Here is a 20,693-nt window from a genome sequence, read left to right as displayed (position 1 = left end):
TCTGTTGTTCAATTTCCTATGATCCTAAAACTTAATTAAATAATCTGTTAAAAAAATCTAAAGAACTCAAATAGGTTTAAACACTTCTAACTGCAGACAGGAAAAATAGAATTTTTAAGTACTCTAAGAGAAACAAAAAGATAAAAATCAGAATATTCACAAAACACCGAGACAGAAGAAATTTAAGAAAGTAAAAAGGATTAAAATAATATTACAAAGATTATGGAGGAATGAGGGAATGGAGAAAAGTCAGGACAGGATAATGCAGAAGAGAGAAAATTTTACACTGGCCCTAAAAGTATGAGATGTAGACTAGGATAAGGGAGAAAGACAACACCAGAGGAATGATGGTGTCATGAAGGATTGGTTAATGCTCATACTATTGTTCCACTATCCTGAATATGATAATATTCAGGGTAGTGGAACAAGAGCATCTACATACTTGTATATAATGATCTATTTCAATACTTACATCTTCAGGTTTAATAACTTTTGTCCCTATATCTGAAAAAAAAAAAATGATCAGTTACTATTATTCAATTTCTATTTCATTCACAGTTTTCTATAAAACAGAAATATAATATGGAATTCATGAAAAACAAAATTAGCATGAAACATGAAAAAAGAAATTAAATGATAATTTGTCAACTAATGTTTGAGAATATTAATAAATTAACTGACTAAACACCAGTAATAATTTAGGAACTTAGATAGGACTGCAAAAACATCCCTCATTATTGATGGTTCACAATATTTAGAACTTCTCAGAGATTAGCATCCTCAAAACTGACATATATTAAAAAAGAAAAATAACAATTGTCAAATCAATGTTTAATTAACTAATCCCTGTAAACCACATGAAATGAAATGAAATATGGTCCAGAAATGGACATAATGGAAATTTTCTGTCAGTCATAATAATGGACATAATGGAAATAATTTTCTGTGGACATAATGGAAATAAGAAATGAGTCAGTCCTCACCCTGGCACCTTTTAGTAGCCAGAAGGCCTGACACTTCTTTAATGGGGCTCGGTGGGGTGGCAACACTATATGCAAGACTGTCCAAAGACTGTTTTACTTTTTTCAGTTCTACAAAAAACCATACTAGAAACTGAAATACTTATTGTTTAAAGACAGACCTGTAAAATCTACTAACTTTATGGAACAGCGTAGTCAATGTTACTTAAAAAAATTGCAAAACTTCATGAATTAATTATTTTATTAAGAACATTTTCTTACAGGCATTATATGGTACACCCAGGGAAGATTACAGACATACAGATACATACAAACAGCATTGTAAAGCTATTAAATAATTACTAACTTCAATAAGTATAGTAACAGTAAGTGAAAAACGATTAATATAACACTTCACTAGATATAATTAACTGCAGAAAGCAACATTCAGTCTGATATATGCAATGACAAATCTGTGTCTAACTTCAGCAGTTTAATTCTTGAAATTACAATTATTAGGTCTAATTTCTTTTGCATTCTTATCTATAGCAGAATATGGTGGCAAAACCTTAAATATTCACTACTTACCATTACTCTGTGATGATAAATGAACTGCATTTTCAGTAGGTTTATCATGAAAAATATTTGGAACTATAAAAAATAATTTATTATCAGCTAAAATCAGAATTTGTATAATGCAGCACACTATTCTCCCACTTCATGATATTTTTTTAGGATTTATATGTTAAGTGCAAAAGTCTGTGCAAGTTAAAAGTTTGAAAATGAACATTTTCAATAACAGCAAGAATCTCATGGTTTATTATAGGAAAATATGACTGAAATAGTTTCCTGTTGCCTTCTTCAGTGAGTTGAACAGCAATAATTGCATGGTTATGAACATGTCATGTCAAGCATACAGTGATGCAATTGTATTCAGCCATATAAGGTATACCTTCACTCAGTTCATATAAAGTAATGGATTACAGAAAATATTATTAATTCAAAGAAAGCAATACCAACATGTAGTACTTTACATATCATATAGAATGACTGGGACAGGTACTGTAAAGCAAGAGACAGTGTATCCCTTTCTGTTGTGAAGCAATATGTTATATACCTGTACAAACTGTTTCAAACTCAGCAGAATTAATATAAATATATAATCCAAGTGATAAATTCAATGGTTGTAGTATAACAGACTTGGATACATACTTACAAAAGTTATATAAGCTGATTTTTCCTAATCATCTCTTCATCATGACTAATAATAATTAAAGGGGGAGCATGTCATCAGACATCATTCAATATATTCATAATGCTCTTAAAATAAACAATTAATTTATCCTCTGAGTTTAAAACAGAAAATTCAGGGAATAAAAAAATTGAATAATTCAACATACGACATTTCTAGAGAAATTGATATATTTTAAAAATTCAGAAGCCTATTTAAACAATCTTAAAACAATCTTTAAAAAACAAATAAAAAAAACAAACAGCAGAATGTTTAAAGAATCACTAATTTGTTTATACACAATTGAATACTCATTTATAATTTACTTAACCTTATCAGATCATGTAGCCTTGGAACTGGTTATGTGTGGCGTCAGTTTTAAAACGCTGTTACAAAATCATTTTATATGGGATCTAAGTCGGTTATTTTTTTTATATTCAAAAAGGAATCAGTTTTATTAGACAATTTGAACAATGTTTATACAATGTAAAATGTTTTATTTAGACTAGAAAGAATATGACCATTTTTTTCTCAGAAATGTGCTTGTGTGTGTGTATGTGACTTGTGTATTATAATTGCTATGAGGATTACGGATTTATTTATTATTTACAAAAATATCTTACTAGCAACATATCAATGTATTGAAACACATAATAAATTATGATATATGGCACACAAAAAAAAGAAGGAATTTGTGGTCATAAATACGTCACTTTTACTTGACGTCTATAAATATCTTTTCTGACAAATGATATTGGTAAACATGTAACACACATCGATTCGTAATGAAAAACAGTATACAGTAAAAATGGTTTTTTGTCAATCTGAATAGCCTTTTGAGTGGTGGGGATTTTTATGAAACGTAGTTTTCTGAATCTACTTTCACTTATACTAACATATGTTACTAACTGTGATTTATGACACGGGGTTTTCAACATATTTTGCCCAATTTTCAACCAATTTGCTTGAAAGTATTATTTTTAAAATCAGCAAACTATGTTTCATAAACAAAAAGCAAAAAAAAAAGAGGTAGAAATGTGCAAAAAAATTCTGCAATTAAATTATCATAATTTTTGTACTGTTTCAATTTTTTGTTGTTACAGGCATAAAAAATATCCAATCGTAACGTTTTTTTCTGTCAGAATCTGTTAAATCTCTTTAATATACTGTAATTTTTTCACAAGAGGGTAGCATAAGACTATGAAGGGAGGCAATCAGATACCAACATATTTTCGAGGAGCGCTAATCAACCGCGAATCATTGTGATGGGGAAAAGGTTAATAATATTTAATGGGCTTCAATTCCATCAGAAATACATTATTAATTTACTATAATTTTGACAACCAACTTGACATCAACTTAATTTAGTTGATGACTGAGTGGCTGATGATGAATTATTTGGTTAAAAGTAAGATATGCATTACAGTGTTGTTATTATTAGACACAAAAAATCCAATGTACATTTTACACACCCAAAAATAAAAGTAGTATAAGGTAATGTTAATGATGTTATTCCAGCAGCAATGTAAGAGTAGTCAGTCATGAAACATTCTAATACAAAAGATAAAACATACAATTATTATTCTTACTTTCTTTTTGTGGTTCTTCAATTGGATGTCCATTGATGTCTAGTCTTCTTTTATAAATATTATGGTCAATCTGTAAATGTTGTTCTCCAGAACTATCCATTGCATCCACAGCTAAATCTAAAAAGAAAAAAACCCAGTAAAAACCACTATTACTAATTAACTGCAAAGAATGTTACATCTATATAAACATTTGCATAAGCACATACATTTATACAATGCATGCATTTACATTTTGTCATTATACACAGAATATGGAAGCCTTACATATTGTTTTATTTTTTTTATTTCACAGTTTCTTTTTCCAATACCTTGTAGACAACACTGTATCTCACTATATATTGAGACATGTTCTGATTAAATTTAATAATAACAATGAATTAGGCTAACTGGAATTGAACAATTTTACTAAAATGCTCTAAAGAAAATTAAATACTAAGGCAAAAAAAATTTAATCAAAATTATAATTAAATGATTATGGCTACATCTAAAACCAAGGTAAATAAATCATTTTAATTCTCATACAATAGGACCTTAAAAAATGATGTAACAGGAAATCTAATCAGAAACTTAATTTGATTTATTCAAGGTATTAAAAATTAGTTCAAAGTTTAATTAATAACTTGAACTAGAAACCGTAAAATAAAATATCTATTTCAATGTAGTCCCTGACACCAGATGATGTACAAAACCCAATTTTGAAAAACTGGAACTAGTCTACTGTTGCACAGAAATGCCCAATTTCTAGTTGATATTCTTTAACATTTGCAACACTATACTTAGTCGATGCCCGTACTCACCCAGGTTATATTAAACATATGACTATGAGAAATTGCAAAAGTTCACAAATAAGCTCTTAATTTTTTTTTAAACAATTTATTTTGTTAAAAACTAAATGACACAAAAGTTTAATATAAAACTACAGTAACTAAAAGCTTAGAATAATCTAAGGTATACAATAACAATGGAATAGTGTTTTTATACAAAATTGTTTACATATTTATTTGTTCACAACAGTTGTTATTTTTCTGGTCTGTGAAGGGATTTAGAGATAAGATATATTGTAGATATTATATACATTAAGGTAATCAAAAAAAGTTTATTTTTAATATAATAACAAAAAACCTTTGACTAATTAGACAGATTACAATACTATGGGCACTATTTAAATCAATCATTGGACTACAAAGATCTTGAAAAACAACAATTGCAAACATAACAAAAAAAACTAATTCAACAGCTCAAATGTTTCACTTAAGAATATTCTTGTTCAATAAAATTTTGTGTACTTAAAATTTGAAGTGTGCCAAAATTAAGAGCCAAAACAAACTTTTAAGTACAAATTTAAAACAAAACAATAATAACTAACAGAACTTAAAAACATTTAAGGATTACCTCAATACAAAATTTTAAAACGTTTTAAAATCAGATATAAATAAAATAAAAATACATCAACCTTCGTAAAATTTAAAAACCAACCCACCATTTTAAATAAGATTTACCGAATATAAATACCTCAAGATGCTACATATAAGTACAGTTAGATTAAATTTATTGCTCTTCATTAAATCTTTTTTTTCTAATATAAAATGTCATAATAGATAAAACAACATTGATTAAAACATCTTAAACAAACTTAAAAAATGTATATGGTAAAAAAAAGTACCCATACATGAAATAATATAATTATTATAGAATAATAATTATTTTCAATTTCTTATTCAACAGAAAAAAACAAAAAATGAAGGAATACAACAAAAGTTCATTTTCATAAATCAACTTTTTTCCTAACATACAGAAAAGTAAAATACAATAGATTTCAGTATAATACATTTAAAAAATGAAAATACTTGCTTATTTTAAATCACTCAATTGAAAGGCAAAATATTACAACCAACATATTCTGAGCGAGTGAAATTCGGCAATAATCATAAAAGATTAAAAAAATCAACAGGTTCACACATAAAATTGTCACAATTTACAACAAAAATTTACTCAAAATAATTAAACAAATAAATTATATGGCAGATCATACACAAATCTCCAACATCATATAAAAACATGACTTCTCATGGAATAAAATTACACAACCTTGCAACCACAGAACAATCAAGGAAGTAGGCAATTGTTTTCTACAGAGAAAAATTTAATTAGAGCATGAAGATGCTTTTATGTAGCATTACTGCTAAGATAAAATAGATAAAACATGTTATGTACAATTTAACAATAAATTTTCTACATAACCACTACATTTTACATTTAGAAAGTTTCAGCATCATACGTAATGAGAAAATAAACTGAAAATTTATTTTTTACTAATACCTCAAAAACTGAAAACTACTTTAAAGAGAGCAGTTCTATCAAATAATGTGCTGAAGTAATAGAGATGATTAGTGATTCCCTTCCCGTTCAGGATAGACCATTCGAGATATCTGGCCATAACAGCTAAATTTTAATACTAAAGGTTCCTCAGTAATGTCTCATGGCCATCATTCCGCAGTTGGGTTTAGTAAACAATACTCCCTGTTCTAGCCATGTGGTAATATAACAAGCTATACTAAATACACAGATACTGCCAGAATACCAAAAAATCAGTCATCTGGACATTTATATTCTGTTATATTTTGTTCTATTATATATATAATTTATCAAAACAAAAAATCCTGATCTCTTGTGGTAGAAGTGTAGCTAAGCTTTCTACAAAATAATAACTGGTAACTTTTCTTGTTAACATGTATAAAGATAAAATTATCATAAATTATGGTCAATGTAATGGCTTCAGGATTTTAAATGACAATAACTACAATGTTTTCTTTATTTCATGTAAAATTTTACACACACCAAGTTGAGTAGATACAAATCTAAGGCCCTATTTTTGCAAGAACAGTAAATTGAAATATTGCCTTTAGTACTAGGATGGACTGTATTTGATCGTCGATTAAAAAAAAAAAATGGAACCATATTCTTCTAGGAGAGTTAAATTTATTTTGTACAATACTAATAACACTAGTCACATTAGGCCAAGAAATACATGACCACGCCACACAGGATTCTTCACTTAAATGCACATATAAAACTGACTCGCAGGCCAGCGCTAATAAAAACTAGAGCGCAGCACTAGCTGGCTCAAACTAGGAACAGAACATGAAATAAAAAAAAACTTATGAAAATGGTCAGTCCATAAAAGAAACACATCGTAAAATTCATAACTTTTTCCGAGATTTCGATCGTTCTTCTGAACAAGCAATTCAAAATTTAGATTTGAAAACAATGGGTCTCTTTTTCTGTTTAGCTTCCGGAACCACCGTAAGGTATTACTTCAAAAGATGAATGAGAATATGTATGAATGCAAAGTGCAGTCTTGTACAGTTTCAGGTCAACCATTCCTAAGATGTGTGATTAATTGAAACCCAACCACCAAAGAACACAGATCCACAAACTAGTATTCAAATCTGTATAAAAGTAACTGCCATTACTAGGATTTGAAAGCAATGGGTGTGTTCACAACAAACTACACTCAAGGAGGCCAAAAACTGCACATTCTGCTGAAAGCATTGCTATTGTATGAGAAAGTGTTGCAAATGAGCCATCAACATCAATTTCACAGCAATCTCAAGAATTACACACTCCTTGAATTAATTTGTGGAGAATCTTACACAAAGACTTGCATTTACATGCAGAAAAATTCAGCTGAACCAGGAGTTGAAGGTGACAGACCAACAACAAAGTAGAAATTTTGTTACTTGGATGTTACAGAAAAAAGCATCAAATCCACATTTTGCTCATAAAATCATCTTTAGTAATGAAGCTCATTTCTCATTAAGCGGTACAGTTAATAAAAAAAAAAAAAAAAAAAAACTGCTGCATTTGGAGGGAGGAAAACCCTTGGAATTATTCATGAATGATTATGTGCAAAAGTGTATGTTTGGTGCGGTTTATGATCCGGAGGAATTATCAACTCATTTTTCTTTGAAGACAGTCAAGGAAATGTGATACAGTAAAAGCAGTGCATTGTAATGGGATGCTAACAGACTATATATGGCAATTAAATGGAATTGACGTTAATGATCTTTATTTTCAACAAGGTGGTGCTATATGCCACACAACACAAGAAAACACTGCATTATTCCAGGACATGTTATCTCACAGAATGGTGATGGGAACTGGCGATGTCAACATCTTGCGACATGACCCCTTTAGACTTTTGATCTTTAGGGTTATTTGAAGAGCAAAGTTTATCCTAACAATCCAACAAACTTCCAATTCATAAAGATAACATCTGAGCCACTACAAGGGAGATTGGACCTCCCATGCACAAAATTATCCTACGAAATTTCAATGTTCACATCAATGCCTGCCAGCTTAGCCACGGTAGACATTTAAATGATATTATTTTTCATGTTTAATAGTAGTCAACATTACTCTAATTTTAAACAAACCCAAAATATTTCGTTCAATTTGATTTTTGTAAAAAATCCTAAAGCCATTTATGGAGCACCTATATAGTTTAGTTCACTGAATAAGAAAGAGGGAAATAGACAGCAAATTAAATTACTGGCAGACATTGGAAAAGACCCTTGTTTTTATTATAAGCTTGGATGTAGATTTAAAAATGTATTTTAATGAAAAAGATGAAAAGAATAAAACAGCAGGAGAAGAAATATCTGACCTACTATGAAAGAAAAAGACCAACTGAAAGAAAAAACATAATTACATTAATGTCATAAAAAACAAATTTTGTACTTACAATCACAGGAAATATTAGGCATTACAAAATCAATATTTATTTTTAATTTTGGACCTCTTGATGTGTCAACAAAAATTGTTTCAACAGTTTCTTGCACAAACAAATGTTCGTAAAAACGCAGGCATACAAGACATATAATAATACACCAACAGCATACAGAAACTGTAAAATAATAAAGAAAACAAAATTTAATTTCAATAATATTTAATAGACAGGATATTCCAAAACTGAATCCCGATACGCTATTGAAAGTAAACTAATGGCCAGAGCAACGCAGTTGAAAATACAATAGCCATCAGCCATCTATAATCACATCACACATATCTGCAGTTTACTCTTTTTGATACTGGTAAAGCTATATCCATGAAACATGGAACCTACCACTATTACCCCCATACCTTGCAGAATGCATGTTGCATAGCATCATCCCTCTCCCCAAGATCCATCAACAATTGCACCAGAGTATCCGGATTGTATCGGTTCAGATGAATTCAAATGGATGCTTGGTAAACGATGCTTATGAAGAGTGTTATTCTTTTGAATGATAATATGCTACCCACATTCTCTAAACACCCTCTACCAAGATAACATTTGGGGAACTCTCTAGCACTTTTAAATGGACAACTCACAAGTGAAATTAATAAATGAGTGATGTGGCAGCAGAGTTCTTAACAAGAGTTTGTTGTCACAGTAGATGAAATGCTGAATTGCCTGAGCAAAGATATAGACTACGTGACGTAATGTAGATATAAAGGTCACTTATAACTGTGAATTGAGCTATGTACTATGAATAATAAGATTTTTTTTTTGTATTATCACTTCTATTCAGAAATCAATTTTGGGATAGCCTTCTCAATTTCTTTCACACACAATTTACAAACTCTGATTATAATCTCTTTACTATATAATATTTTTATATAAATAATAATTATTTATAAAATAATATAATTATTTATCATGACAGAATGACATTTCACATCAGCAGAGATTTAAATTTAAAAAAATTGACTAATTTTAAAGACAATGCACTAAAGTTTGCTATAAAACAACAGGTTACATGATGGACAGACTAATTCAGATAATACTGAATGCTTCATTCAATTAGCATTAGTAAATTGTTAGTAACTCATCCTGAAGTTTGACTCATTTATTATCACTTTAAACTTACATAATCATATGTAAAGAAAAGGATTACCAATTGAGACAATATTATTAATATATTTAGAATAAGGATTTTTTAAAAACCACAAAGTTAAGGTAGTAAGACATTCCATTCCATACCACATAGACTAAAAAAGTACATAATAAAGTGTAAGATATATTGTTATATAGTTTAAAAATAGTTATTTGTTTTAATCACAGTAAAGGAAAATAAAACAGAAAATATTTTAAATATCTTTTTCCAGAAAAGTTGCTTGACTACATAGATTTTTTAAGCACTATTAAGGCAGGTCTTACAAAGGAAAGACTGTAAACATAAAATAATTTGAAATACTGATTAAAATGGAAAAATGAATGTGTACAGTAAAATGTCAGAAAAATGTGAATGGAAATATCAGAACAATTTCATGCTAAAAAAGTTTGAGATTAGGCTGTGTGTGCTTTCAATACTAGTCTATCAGGTATTTGAGGAGGTACTTAGGCAGCCAGACATAAACCAGTAAGGAATAATTTAATAGAAATAGCTAAGCATTACCATATACTAACAAATAGTTTTGTTGGTTAGAAATCAAAGAGACCTTCAGAGTTACAGGAGCAGTAGCAAATGACATGAACTTAACAAAGAGCAAGGGTAGGAGGAAGAAAAGATCAGGATTTAAAAATAAGTAGTAATAAATGTTATATTAGGAATGGAGGTAAATGTAAGAATATGAAAATGTCCACAGACACAACTGTAACTTTCTGAAGCAAATAGAATTAACATAGGCTAATAGAAAATGGTTCTAAACAGTAAAAGATGCTGTTAATCAGACTACCAGGTGGTCCTGCAACTCACAGGTTACAGTAAAATGTACACATTTCCACCAATTTATTTCTATCAATACACTGTATTCTTCTCATCCCTGGGCACTAAATTAAACATCCATCCAGGAGAAAATTTTCACAAATAGAATCGCAGATTTGCTTGCAGGAATGTTGTGACATATTTTTACTAATCAAATTACAAGCAATCTGTGCAACAATCTGACCATGCACACAAAAAGTTTCTTAGCTTCTATTCAGTTGTTCAATATATTATTCACAAGTGTTAAGTGATAGTCTCATAGGGTAACTCCAGCTTTTATGTATAATTTGGAAACATTTTTAATAATGGTGAAGAGGCTTAAAACAGGGACTTTGAAAAGAAAAGCAAATAAAAGAAGTGATTCTAAGCCTTGGTTTGGCCCAATTTTCAATTCATCTCCAATGAGAGATGAATTTACTCAATTATCTGAAGAAATACTGAAAATCATCATGCAGTTTTCAACCATCTATCTTTGTGAGATGGGTTTCAACGTTCTTTCAAATAAAAACAAACTACAGAAGTAATCTTAATGTCAGTGCCGATCTTTGATTGAAGTTAACATATCTGAGCTACATATCAAGGAACTCTGCAAGGACTGACAATTCAACCATCTCATTAAAAATAACATAATTATATTATATGATTTATTTGTTTAATAAAAACAAAATCTTTGTTCAGGATGGTTCACTTTTAATATTTTACTCCCAATTTAATTAATTATGTATTCAAAAAAATACTTTTGGATTTTTAACATTATAAATGACACAGTATGTCTTAAATGTTGGCAATATTCACATAAGTAAAAAAAGAGGTCTATATAAGTTAGTGGTCCATCAAATGTTTGAGAGATTTTACTGGTTCTTGGGCTAAAAAGGATTGAGAAATTAAAGAGAAGAAGGTAGTGACAAGATAGCAGGCAGGTTGCTAAGAGCAAGCTGCTTAGAAAAATGGGTACTTACGTATTAACACCACCGCAGCTACAGCTTTATTTAAAAACAAAGTAGTCAATCGGATTTTGGTGGAAAATGGGCCGATATAGAGTTTAACATAGATTCAAAACAGTCTCTTTATTAATTTTAATAAATGGTTATTTATATTAATTTATTTTATAAATATAATTTAACCAAACTTAACCTACGCTCGCTAACTTTGACTAATTAACAGGAGCGTTTTGATTATTTAAATAATAAATAATTGCAATAATTACTGAATTTATTAAATAAATACTCAAAAAATTACGGTGTTAATTAGTCAAGGTTAGCGAGCGAAGCGAGCGTAGGTTAAGTTTGGTTAAATTATATTTAAAAAATAAATAAATATAAATAACCATTTATTAAAATTAATAAAGAGACTGTTCATTTTCCACCGAAATCCGATTGACTACTTTGTTTTTAAATAAACCTGTAGCTGCAGTGGCGTTAATACGTAAGTACCGAAAAATGTAGTCAAAGAACAGACTTTCAAGGTCTGTAATGCCAACTAGTAAGTTACATGAAAACAGGTTCTGTTGTCCGATAGAAATAAATGCTGTTTACTTTTTAGGAGTAAATTACCATTTTCTTTTATTTACTTATTTTTTTTTAATTTTTGTAGCAAAGGAAATATGTTTGTAAACAAACACATGCTGAATTCTTAATTTAATAAATATTGGTCTACATACGCGTATGTTTAACACCTACATAATGATCTTGAAAGCTTGTTTTTACTTTTTTAATAGATATCCAAGTAGAAATATTTGACTAAGATGCTTCAAATAGTTTAATTCTATATTGCAGCAAAAAATCAATTTGATCAACCACCAAACATTTAACACACTTTTTAAGTCACTAAAATTTGATGATATGTATAGACAACTTAAGTACTGTTATTACTAGTGGGAATATTACCTACATTTAGCTATGCAATACTGATCCCAAAAGTACACTGCAATGATTTTATTCATATTTTAAGATAAACTATTAAAACTGACACAAAGGATTATGAGATTTGACAATAAAGTTTGTAAACTTGCCATTAGTGCATCTATACAGTACCGCTATACAAAAAATAAATATTGTTTTCGTGACATCATATTGGGATTGCAAGCTAGCAGATCAGTATTCTTTCATTCATGAGTAAAATCTCCTATGTGCGTGTTAAGAGCACCTTGTTAAAATGTCATTGCTGGAATTAGAGCAAAGAATAAACATAAACTTCTTGTCAAACTTGACAAAAGTGCAAGTGAAATTATAGAAACATTAGTATTAGTTTAATATGTTAACAGTATGAAGAAAATATAAATTACAGATAAGTAAAAAATGGTCTTCTGAGGAAAAGAAAGTGCTAATATTGATGGAAGGTAGGACAATCAGGATGAAAACATTGTAAAAGTTTATCAAATTATACATGAAAAACATTGACCAACTGTGAGAAGCATAGCAAAGCAAATGAAACTTGATAGTTTTTTTTTAGTTACGAAAATCTTAAGACAGAGTAAGGTGTGTAAGATGTGTACATGAGTAAGGTTTATTAATTACCTAAACAATTCAGTAATGGACAGAAGCTAAGAAAAGTTGAAATTTGCCAAAACCTTTTTTGAGGTTTGGAGGTAAAATGACATTTTGAACCATGTCATCTTCAGACCAAGTAATGAATCAAACTGTGAAACAAACCAATAAAGTGTACACTAGAAGTGCCAATTCTCCAATTCCAAAAAAGTTTCTCCTGCCCAAATCAGAAGTCAAAACAATTCTGCTGATTTCTTTGATATTAAAGAAATTGTTTGTTACAAATTGTTCCTATCAGAGTGAATCAGGCCTACTATGTAGAACTGCAAAAATGGTTACAAGAAATAATGAAAAAAACTTTTAACTTTTTACCAATAACTAACCATGCATCATGACAATTCAGTTCTTAACACTTTGATTATATTTCAAAGAGAGTTTTAGCAAGAAAACAAGCATCATCCCACACTCACCCTATTCACTGGATCTGACTCCACATGACTTTTTATTTTCAAGATAAAGGAAGCACTGAAAGGGACTCATTTTGATTACAGTGATGAGCAATAAGACAATAGCTCTGAAGATGATTCCACAAAACCAGTTCTAAATTTAAAAACTGGACTGAAAGCTGACATTGATATAACTTCCCAAGAAGATTACCTTATAGGGGATTTCGTGAAATTCAACATAAATTTACCATGGCAAGTTCATAAATTTATTTATCAAACCATGTATTTACGATTCTTAATTGAAATTTTTTTTTAATCCGGTTTATTAACTCCAAAATGGGTATTAAAGAATGGTCTGAGATTCTAAGAATGATCATTAATAGATATTAAAAATTGCATTTAATTAAGAATCTCCCCAGGAGCACTTTGCATTTTAAACCTTGTACATTGAATCATGTGTGTTATTCAACTTCAACTCCTTGTTTACAATCAGTAATACTGTATTTACTCACGTACGACGCACACCTTTTTAAGCAACATAGCACCGTTATGTAGGCTATATCATAATTGCCTGTTTATAAACAAACTTTTATCATAAGCAATTTTGTTTCTCTCTGCATTTCCAGTTATTATATTTTTTTTTATTATTCATCATTCTGAATTTTTGAATAGGAGACAAGCCATCTCACCTAAACACAACAGTATTCATTTTGTTTTAGATAAGTGAAGGTAGACTGTGTGTTCAGTTTATAATTATACTAAGTTTTTCCAGTTTGTACTTTAAGGGAGCTAGTAAAAATGAGTTTTGTATAATGTTTGCATTCATTTACAATCAGTAAAAAATTAAGTTATTCGCTAAGATGAGGAAAACGGTAATTGAGCAGTAGGCGATAAAAATGATAGTTCAAAATCATATATATGAGACTGGAGAAAGAAGTTTATGGATAATATTAAAAGAAGAGCATTTCAAGGCAAAATTTGGAAGTTTCCTCAAGTAGAAGAGCAGTTATTTTCTTACATTCAAGAAATACGCAGCCAAGATATGCTGTTTCAACAGAGATGGACAATTAAAAGCTGCACAAATGGCGAGGGGACATCAACTATCTAATTTTAAAGCAAGTTGGGGTGATTAAATTGTTTTACAAATACGTATGAACTAAATAAATTTCCAGTGCAGCATACACATATAGATTGTCCTGTATTAGGCAGAAAATCCAATTTATTTTAAAAATTTATGGTTATATTTTTAATTATTTCATTCTAGATCTTCTAGATTTCTTTATCTGCAAGATACTGTAAAATATTTTGTACCAATCAAATAATACTCTTTGTACAGAATGAGTTCACAAGAAGCAAAGAATAAATAATCTTGCAGTAAAGTGGTTCTGGAGATATTGAAGCCAATAAAAAATGTAATACAACAATCCAAAACAGAAAATAAAACTAGATGATAGATTTAGTAAAATTATTACTTCCATTAAAGATTTAAGAGATGAGCAGGAAATTATATGAGATAAACTGTATAAATTTAGTTAACATATTCATGAATACAAACATAACAATTGTTAACTATACAGTAAATAATCAATTTAAAAAAAAAGAAAATTTTGAACTATTAAATGATTAGCAGTCAATAATTTAAGTTAAAGGTAAAATTTTCCAGCATCAATGCTACAATTACAATGGGTGGCTGAATATAAACAGAATCGGAAATAGGAGAGAGAAAACCGAAAAGCATTCGGGAATTCAATGTAGCAACAAGCAATAACATTTTGAATGCTGTGCAGCAAACTGTGATGCACATTGATCATGAACGGGGAAAGAGGGGAAAAGCACCACAGGGGGAACACAAACAGTAGCTGTGAAGGAAATGCAGTGAAGATAAACCCAATCACCAATGCACACACACTAATATGCCACTGATGAAGAATGCCAGCACATTCAACGTCGTGGCAATTGCACACAAAGCAGGTCAATCAAAGGAGTGGAAGAAAAATTCTAAGCAGAGTTTAACAGTGATCCACCCATCAAGTCATCCATACATGAGCGCATAAAGAAGTTTAAATCAAACTGGATTTGTGCTTGATATTAAGCATCAATACCCATCTGTGAAAAGGAATGAGGTGCAGAAGAAAAATATTCACCAGTGAATTTTGCAGAGGCCCACAAAGTTCACAAGGTGCTGTCACAGCAGGCAGGAGTGTCAAGAACAACATGCCAACATGGACTTGAACCTGAAGCCATATAAGATCATGGCTTAAAAGAGTTAAAGCCTATAGACCATGATAAATTTGTATAGTATTGCAAATGGCTACTACAGGAAATCAAAAGCGGATTCGACCCAAACCGCTATGTAATGACTTATTCGAGCTACTGCTGCATGATGTAAAAATTGGAGTTTGGTGTGCTGTGTCAGGGACAAGAATCATTGGATCCATTTTCTTCAGACACAGTGAATTCGGCGCATTACATTGCCGACATCTTCCAGCTCTTCGTAGAGCAACTGACACCAGATGAACGATGTTTTGCATATTACCTGTAGGATGGCACAACATCATACTCTTTCTTGGAAGCAGTGCACTCAGTTTCCACACCTGACAGGACTGTCTTGAAGGATTTATGGCTTTCACGATCACCTTATTTATCCAATTGGGACTTTTATTTGTGAGGCAACTTCAAGGGCAAGGTTTACCAGAACAATCCACAAACTCTTGACAAACTCCAATAGAATATCTGCAAACCATGGTGGTTAAAACTTCCAGTGGTACTTGTAAAAATGGAAGAACCTACATAAGTAGGTTTTTGTCTTTCACTTACTTGTATAATATCACCTTACAGTTCATGTGTTCTTCACTTACTTCAGGTTCAGTTTATCTTGGGCCATCCTTTATATTTACAAGCAATGTGGTCTATTCATTGGAGCTGAAAGTATAATGGGCAATTTAACTTAGTACAGTTTCAATAAATAAACAAAAAATCTGAATATATTGATTTTGTTATTATATTCCTTCTAAGTCTGGTAGACATTTTAATATTATATAAAAGGAGTTATATGCTAAATATTATATGCTAAATAGTTATTGAAATAAAATTCGAATCAGAAAATGAAACACTATCTTGATAGATAATTATACAGAAAAACTAGCTGGCTGGAGCTTGCTTCACTTGACTGTCTAGCCAGGGGCCTTTGCCCTCTAAACCCTGGAGCCAATCCAGGGGCTCTCCCTGGGATCTACCCAGGGACCCAGAGCTCGCTTTGATCACCATTCCTGTCTAGCCAGAGAGCTTCTGTCCCCTGGACCCCTGCAGTGTTCATTAACCGCATGGTTGTGAGAATAATATTGATAAATAACAATTAAAGTATTCAGGCTTTATAGAAACGTAATTGTTATTACTGGTAATTATGTGTGAAAATAATGCATAAGTAAATAAATAAAATTACAAATGACAGTAGTAACTATGGTAACTAAAGTACACACACCTTTAAGGACAACAAATTCATAATTATTTCTGTTACCATGATGACAGAAATATAATAAAGTAAACAGATTAATCTTTTGTTTTCTTTAATGAATATCTTTAATTCACAACTTCATTCCCAAAGGGGCTAGGGCTTTGGTCTTTCACTTAAAACTTCCCCTGGGATAACACGAATGTATCGTGCAAATTTGAAAGCAACTGGTTAGTTGGTTCTCGCATGGTGTGTGAACAAACAAACGTTTGGCTTTACATATAAGGTAATGTGATCATTATCTCTATATAATGAAATGCCATTCTTGGATCTGAAAACATGTACAGTTATTTCTACTTAAAAATGCAAATCAACTTTTGGAGCTGGCACTACTCATAATCCACTGCTAAGCTATATATCTAAACAAAATTACTAATAGCTTACTGCTCTGTCTGCATATATCTAAACGTATACAGCCTACTCAACAAACAGATTTTTTGTAAAAAAAAAAAACAGCTGTATAAAAGTTAGTGCATAAAACCTGTATTTAAATCTTAAAATGCCATGTTGCCTGAAACGACTACCCTAATCTATCAAAAATCATGGAGAAAATAATGAACTGCAGGCTTACTGGATTATTGAGTAAATATAGGTTAATATTAGATTCAAATTAATATGGTTTCCAGTCTACAATCTTGAAGTTAAGTTTCTTGCAGACAGTTTTAAAGAAAACAAAAACATCTTAAGTAATATTTCTAGATCCAGTGAAAGTTGCTGACTCTTTAACTGGGATTAAGGAGAATTAAACCTTTTTAAATTAAAGCAGAATGGGGAAAGAACAAAAGGCTGTTTGCTAGTTATTTAAGGAATATACGCGAGTCTGAAATTATGATACCAAATTTTTTTGTAAAGTTTGATCTCCACAGGATACGTTCATTGTCCAATATTATTTTTAATCTTTGTCTAATAAAAATAAATCTATCAAATTATTAACATTCTATTTCACAACAATGGCACAAACCTGATTTTTAATGAAGTATCTTGACCACAGATTTTCTCCCAGTAGAATCTTGTTTGGCTTGGTTAAGATTTAGTCAGATAAATATATTCACTTTTAGATATAAGTTGTGATTTTTTCTTCAAACCACGGTGGAAAGCCTCTAAACTTTCACGAGACATGCATTACTGCAGTCAATTTTAGGATCATACTAATTTAACATTAAGTTGATATTGGAACACTTAATCATAAATTAAAATACGTACTACCAAATATGTTTTTAATGTGGATCATATAACAAAACTGGGGTATGAGAACTGAAAGTGAACAAAAAATTATGTTCAATTTGAAATATCTTAAATAAATTAATTATAGGAAACAGTCAGATTATTTTAAAATCACAATGTAATTATTTTCTTCTATCCAGTTACTAGCAATTAGTAATTAGTTTTAGTTAGTAATTAGTTTAGTTAGTAATTTAGTTAGTAATTAGTATTAGTTTTTAGCAGTTATTAGCAATTATTTTTTATCAGTTTGAATTGTTTAATGTTTAACTATTTGTTATTTGTAATTAATTATTTATAATTAGTAAAAATTTATGTAACCCTGTTTATATCCAAGAATCTTCTCGTACATTATTTATTTATTAATACACACAATTACAGATTGACTTCAAATTACAATGATAAAACATTTTTTTATAGTCTAATTTCTTTTTATTGTATTTTCTAATTTTAATAACCTCATCGATAATTATCAAAAAACATATTTTTATTACTATAATAGTTTTTATACAAGGAAATTACATGTGATAATCTTTTATCAACCACAAATTCTTATTTTGCTGCGTTTTATCAGTGTAATTTATCTACTTAAAAATAAATCATACATTTATTAAACTAAATTTGTATATTTAAAATCAGTGCAGTAGATACGAAATTGGAGTTTAAACCCAGTCTTTTATATCTGTTTCATGAAAACTGGTTAAATAAGTTTCAAAGTTGGAAACATATCGTGGACAATCAAAAGTTTTTAATAGAAGTTCTGAATATCTTTGGTGATATAAATGTTAAACTTAAAAATAGACAGATTGGATTTATGAATATCACATACACTTACAGAATTAACAGAAAAAAGTCAATACTTGTATGGTGTTAAATAATGCATAATTACTAATTTAATGAATGCAGATTAAAAAGACTCTATGGCCAAAGGTATAATGCAAGTAGGAATAGAACTATTTAAAAATTGTGTCCTAACAGACTACAGTACACTATATTTTACGGAAAATACATGAAAAATTTACCTGACCTATAAACTTGCTTTTGCTGTAAATAAAGTTAAACTGAATTAGTACGATTTAGTTCTAATAAATCTTTACTTATGGAAAGCTAATCTCAATTATCTAAATAGTTGAAATATGAAAACTACGGCAAAGTTAAAAATCGTATAAATTTTACTCCAACATAGTGTATAATTATTTAAAAGTAGTTTTATCTTTTTTCAATATGTACATCATGAATACAAAATTTAAGTTTTTAATTTTTTTTAAATTGACTTTCGCTGGTAATTTTTGAAAAAAAATTAAAACTTCATATTATTTATATTCCCTTATTTATCACTACCTTACAGTTATTAACACCCATTACTCTAATTAGCACTTACATTTTCGTAACAAATAAGAAAACGTTGAATCGTTACAGAAAGTAAAATAACGCACTTACCTGTTCCTCCAGAAACAGTTTTTACTCGAAAATCTTCAATTGGTTTGGAATAAGCATCAAGTTCGCGCAATTTTTCAATACCAGGCTGCAATTTTTTAAAAAAGTTCATTTTGTCAAATTCTGTTTCAGAGATCTTACCGGTACATCTAACCTACGACAAAACAACACGTAAGATCTGCCACAACACCGCTCACACAGTTTAACTAGTACAGTATTGAGAAGCGTAACCAAACAGATTACGTCAAAACAAATCTACCAGCGACTCAACGAACTAGAAATTCATATCCGAACACAGAAGTTCGATTATTACGATTTCGATTATTTCGAAGTAACTATCGAAAGTCAGAGATTCAGAGTTTTTGTAGGAATTAAATATGCTCGATTACTGGCTGTAAAAAATTAACAGCTTATATCGATTATAGACAATACACAGTATTGTGTATAATCACTAACAGTACTGCTCCCAAAATTCAAAATTATTTTACAAATTTGTGACATTAAATGAATGAATGAACAATAACGAAATAATGCTAACAATTATAAAAAATAAATAATAACGAAGTTAATTAAAAACAAAGAAAATGTATAATTATATAACATGAAGTTAAAATGTATAAAAATGAAGTTGTATTAAATATGTTGATAATATACAAAAATATCGCTATTTCAACACTAACAAGTATACGATTTAACAATTACACCACATAATTTTTTTTTTTTTTATTTCTTCATCATGAAACCAAATCCGAGATAATTGCTTTAACGAGGTCAGTTTTTGTGATACAGTTCATTTTGGAGTCGTTATTGCCAAAGATTTCCCATTTGGTTTAAGTCAGAGTAATTGCATGGCCACAGGAGCACTTTAATGTTTCATTCTTCAAAATATTTTTCCACTTTTTTGGCAGTATGGCAGGGTGACAAATCTCGTTGGGACACTCAGTTGCCTTATGGGAATTTGTTTTGAAGTTGTGTCACAAACTTTTCCTTCAGGATCTTGATATATCCATCACTTTTCAATGTACCATATATTGGAAGTAATGGACAAGGGCCTTCAAATGTGA

At 29.9% G+C, this 20,693-nt stretch overlaps 1 protein-coding gene across 2 annotated transcripts in view; it reads right to left on the bottom strand.

The window, feature by feature from the left end:
• LOC142318859 (endoplasmic reticulum-Golgi intermediate compartment protein 3) overlaps positions 1-19,870 on the bottom strand; it is a 68,349-nt gene extending 48,479 nt beyond the window's left edge. Inside the window, exons 1-4 of one of the 2 annotated variants that reach the window (XM_075355429.1) lie at positions 19,633-19,870; positions 8,524-8,685; positions 3,780-3,896; positions 473-504 (exon numbers count right to left, since the gene is read on the bottom strand). In XM_075355429.1, coding sequence (XP_075211544.1) covers positions 473-504; positions 3,780-3,896; positions 8,524-8,685; positions 19,633-19,741 — 420 coding nt within the window. In that variant the 5' untranslated portion in view covers positions 19,742-19,870. The remainder of the gene's footprint in view (positions 1-472; positions 505-3,779; positions 3,897-8,523; positions 8,686-19,632) is intronic. The other variant, XM_075355428.1, reaches the window with a different exon arrangement.
• Between the last annotated feature and the right edge of the window lie 823 nt (positions 19,871-20,693).

Source organism: Lycorma delicatula, chromosome 2 (assembly GCF_047948215.1).
Source record: "Lycorma delicatula isolate Av1 chromosome 2, ASM4794821v1, whole genome shotgun sequence".
NCBI lineage: Eukaryota > Metazoa > Arthropoda > Insecta > Hemiptera > Fulgoridae > Lycorma > Lycorma delicatula.
This window is presented reverse-complemented; position numbering and strand designations above follow the sequence as displayed.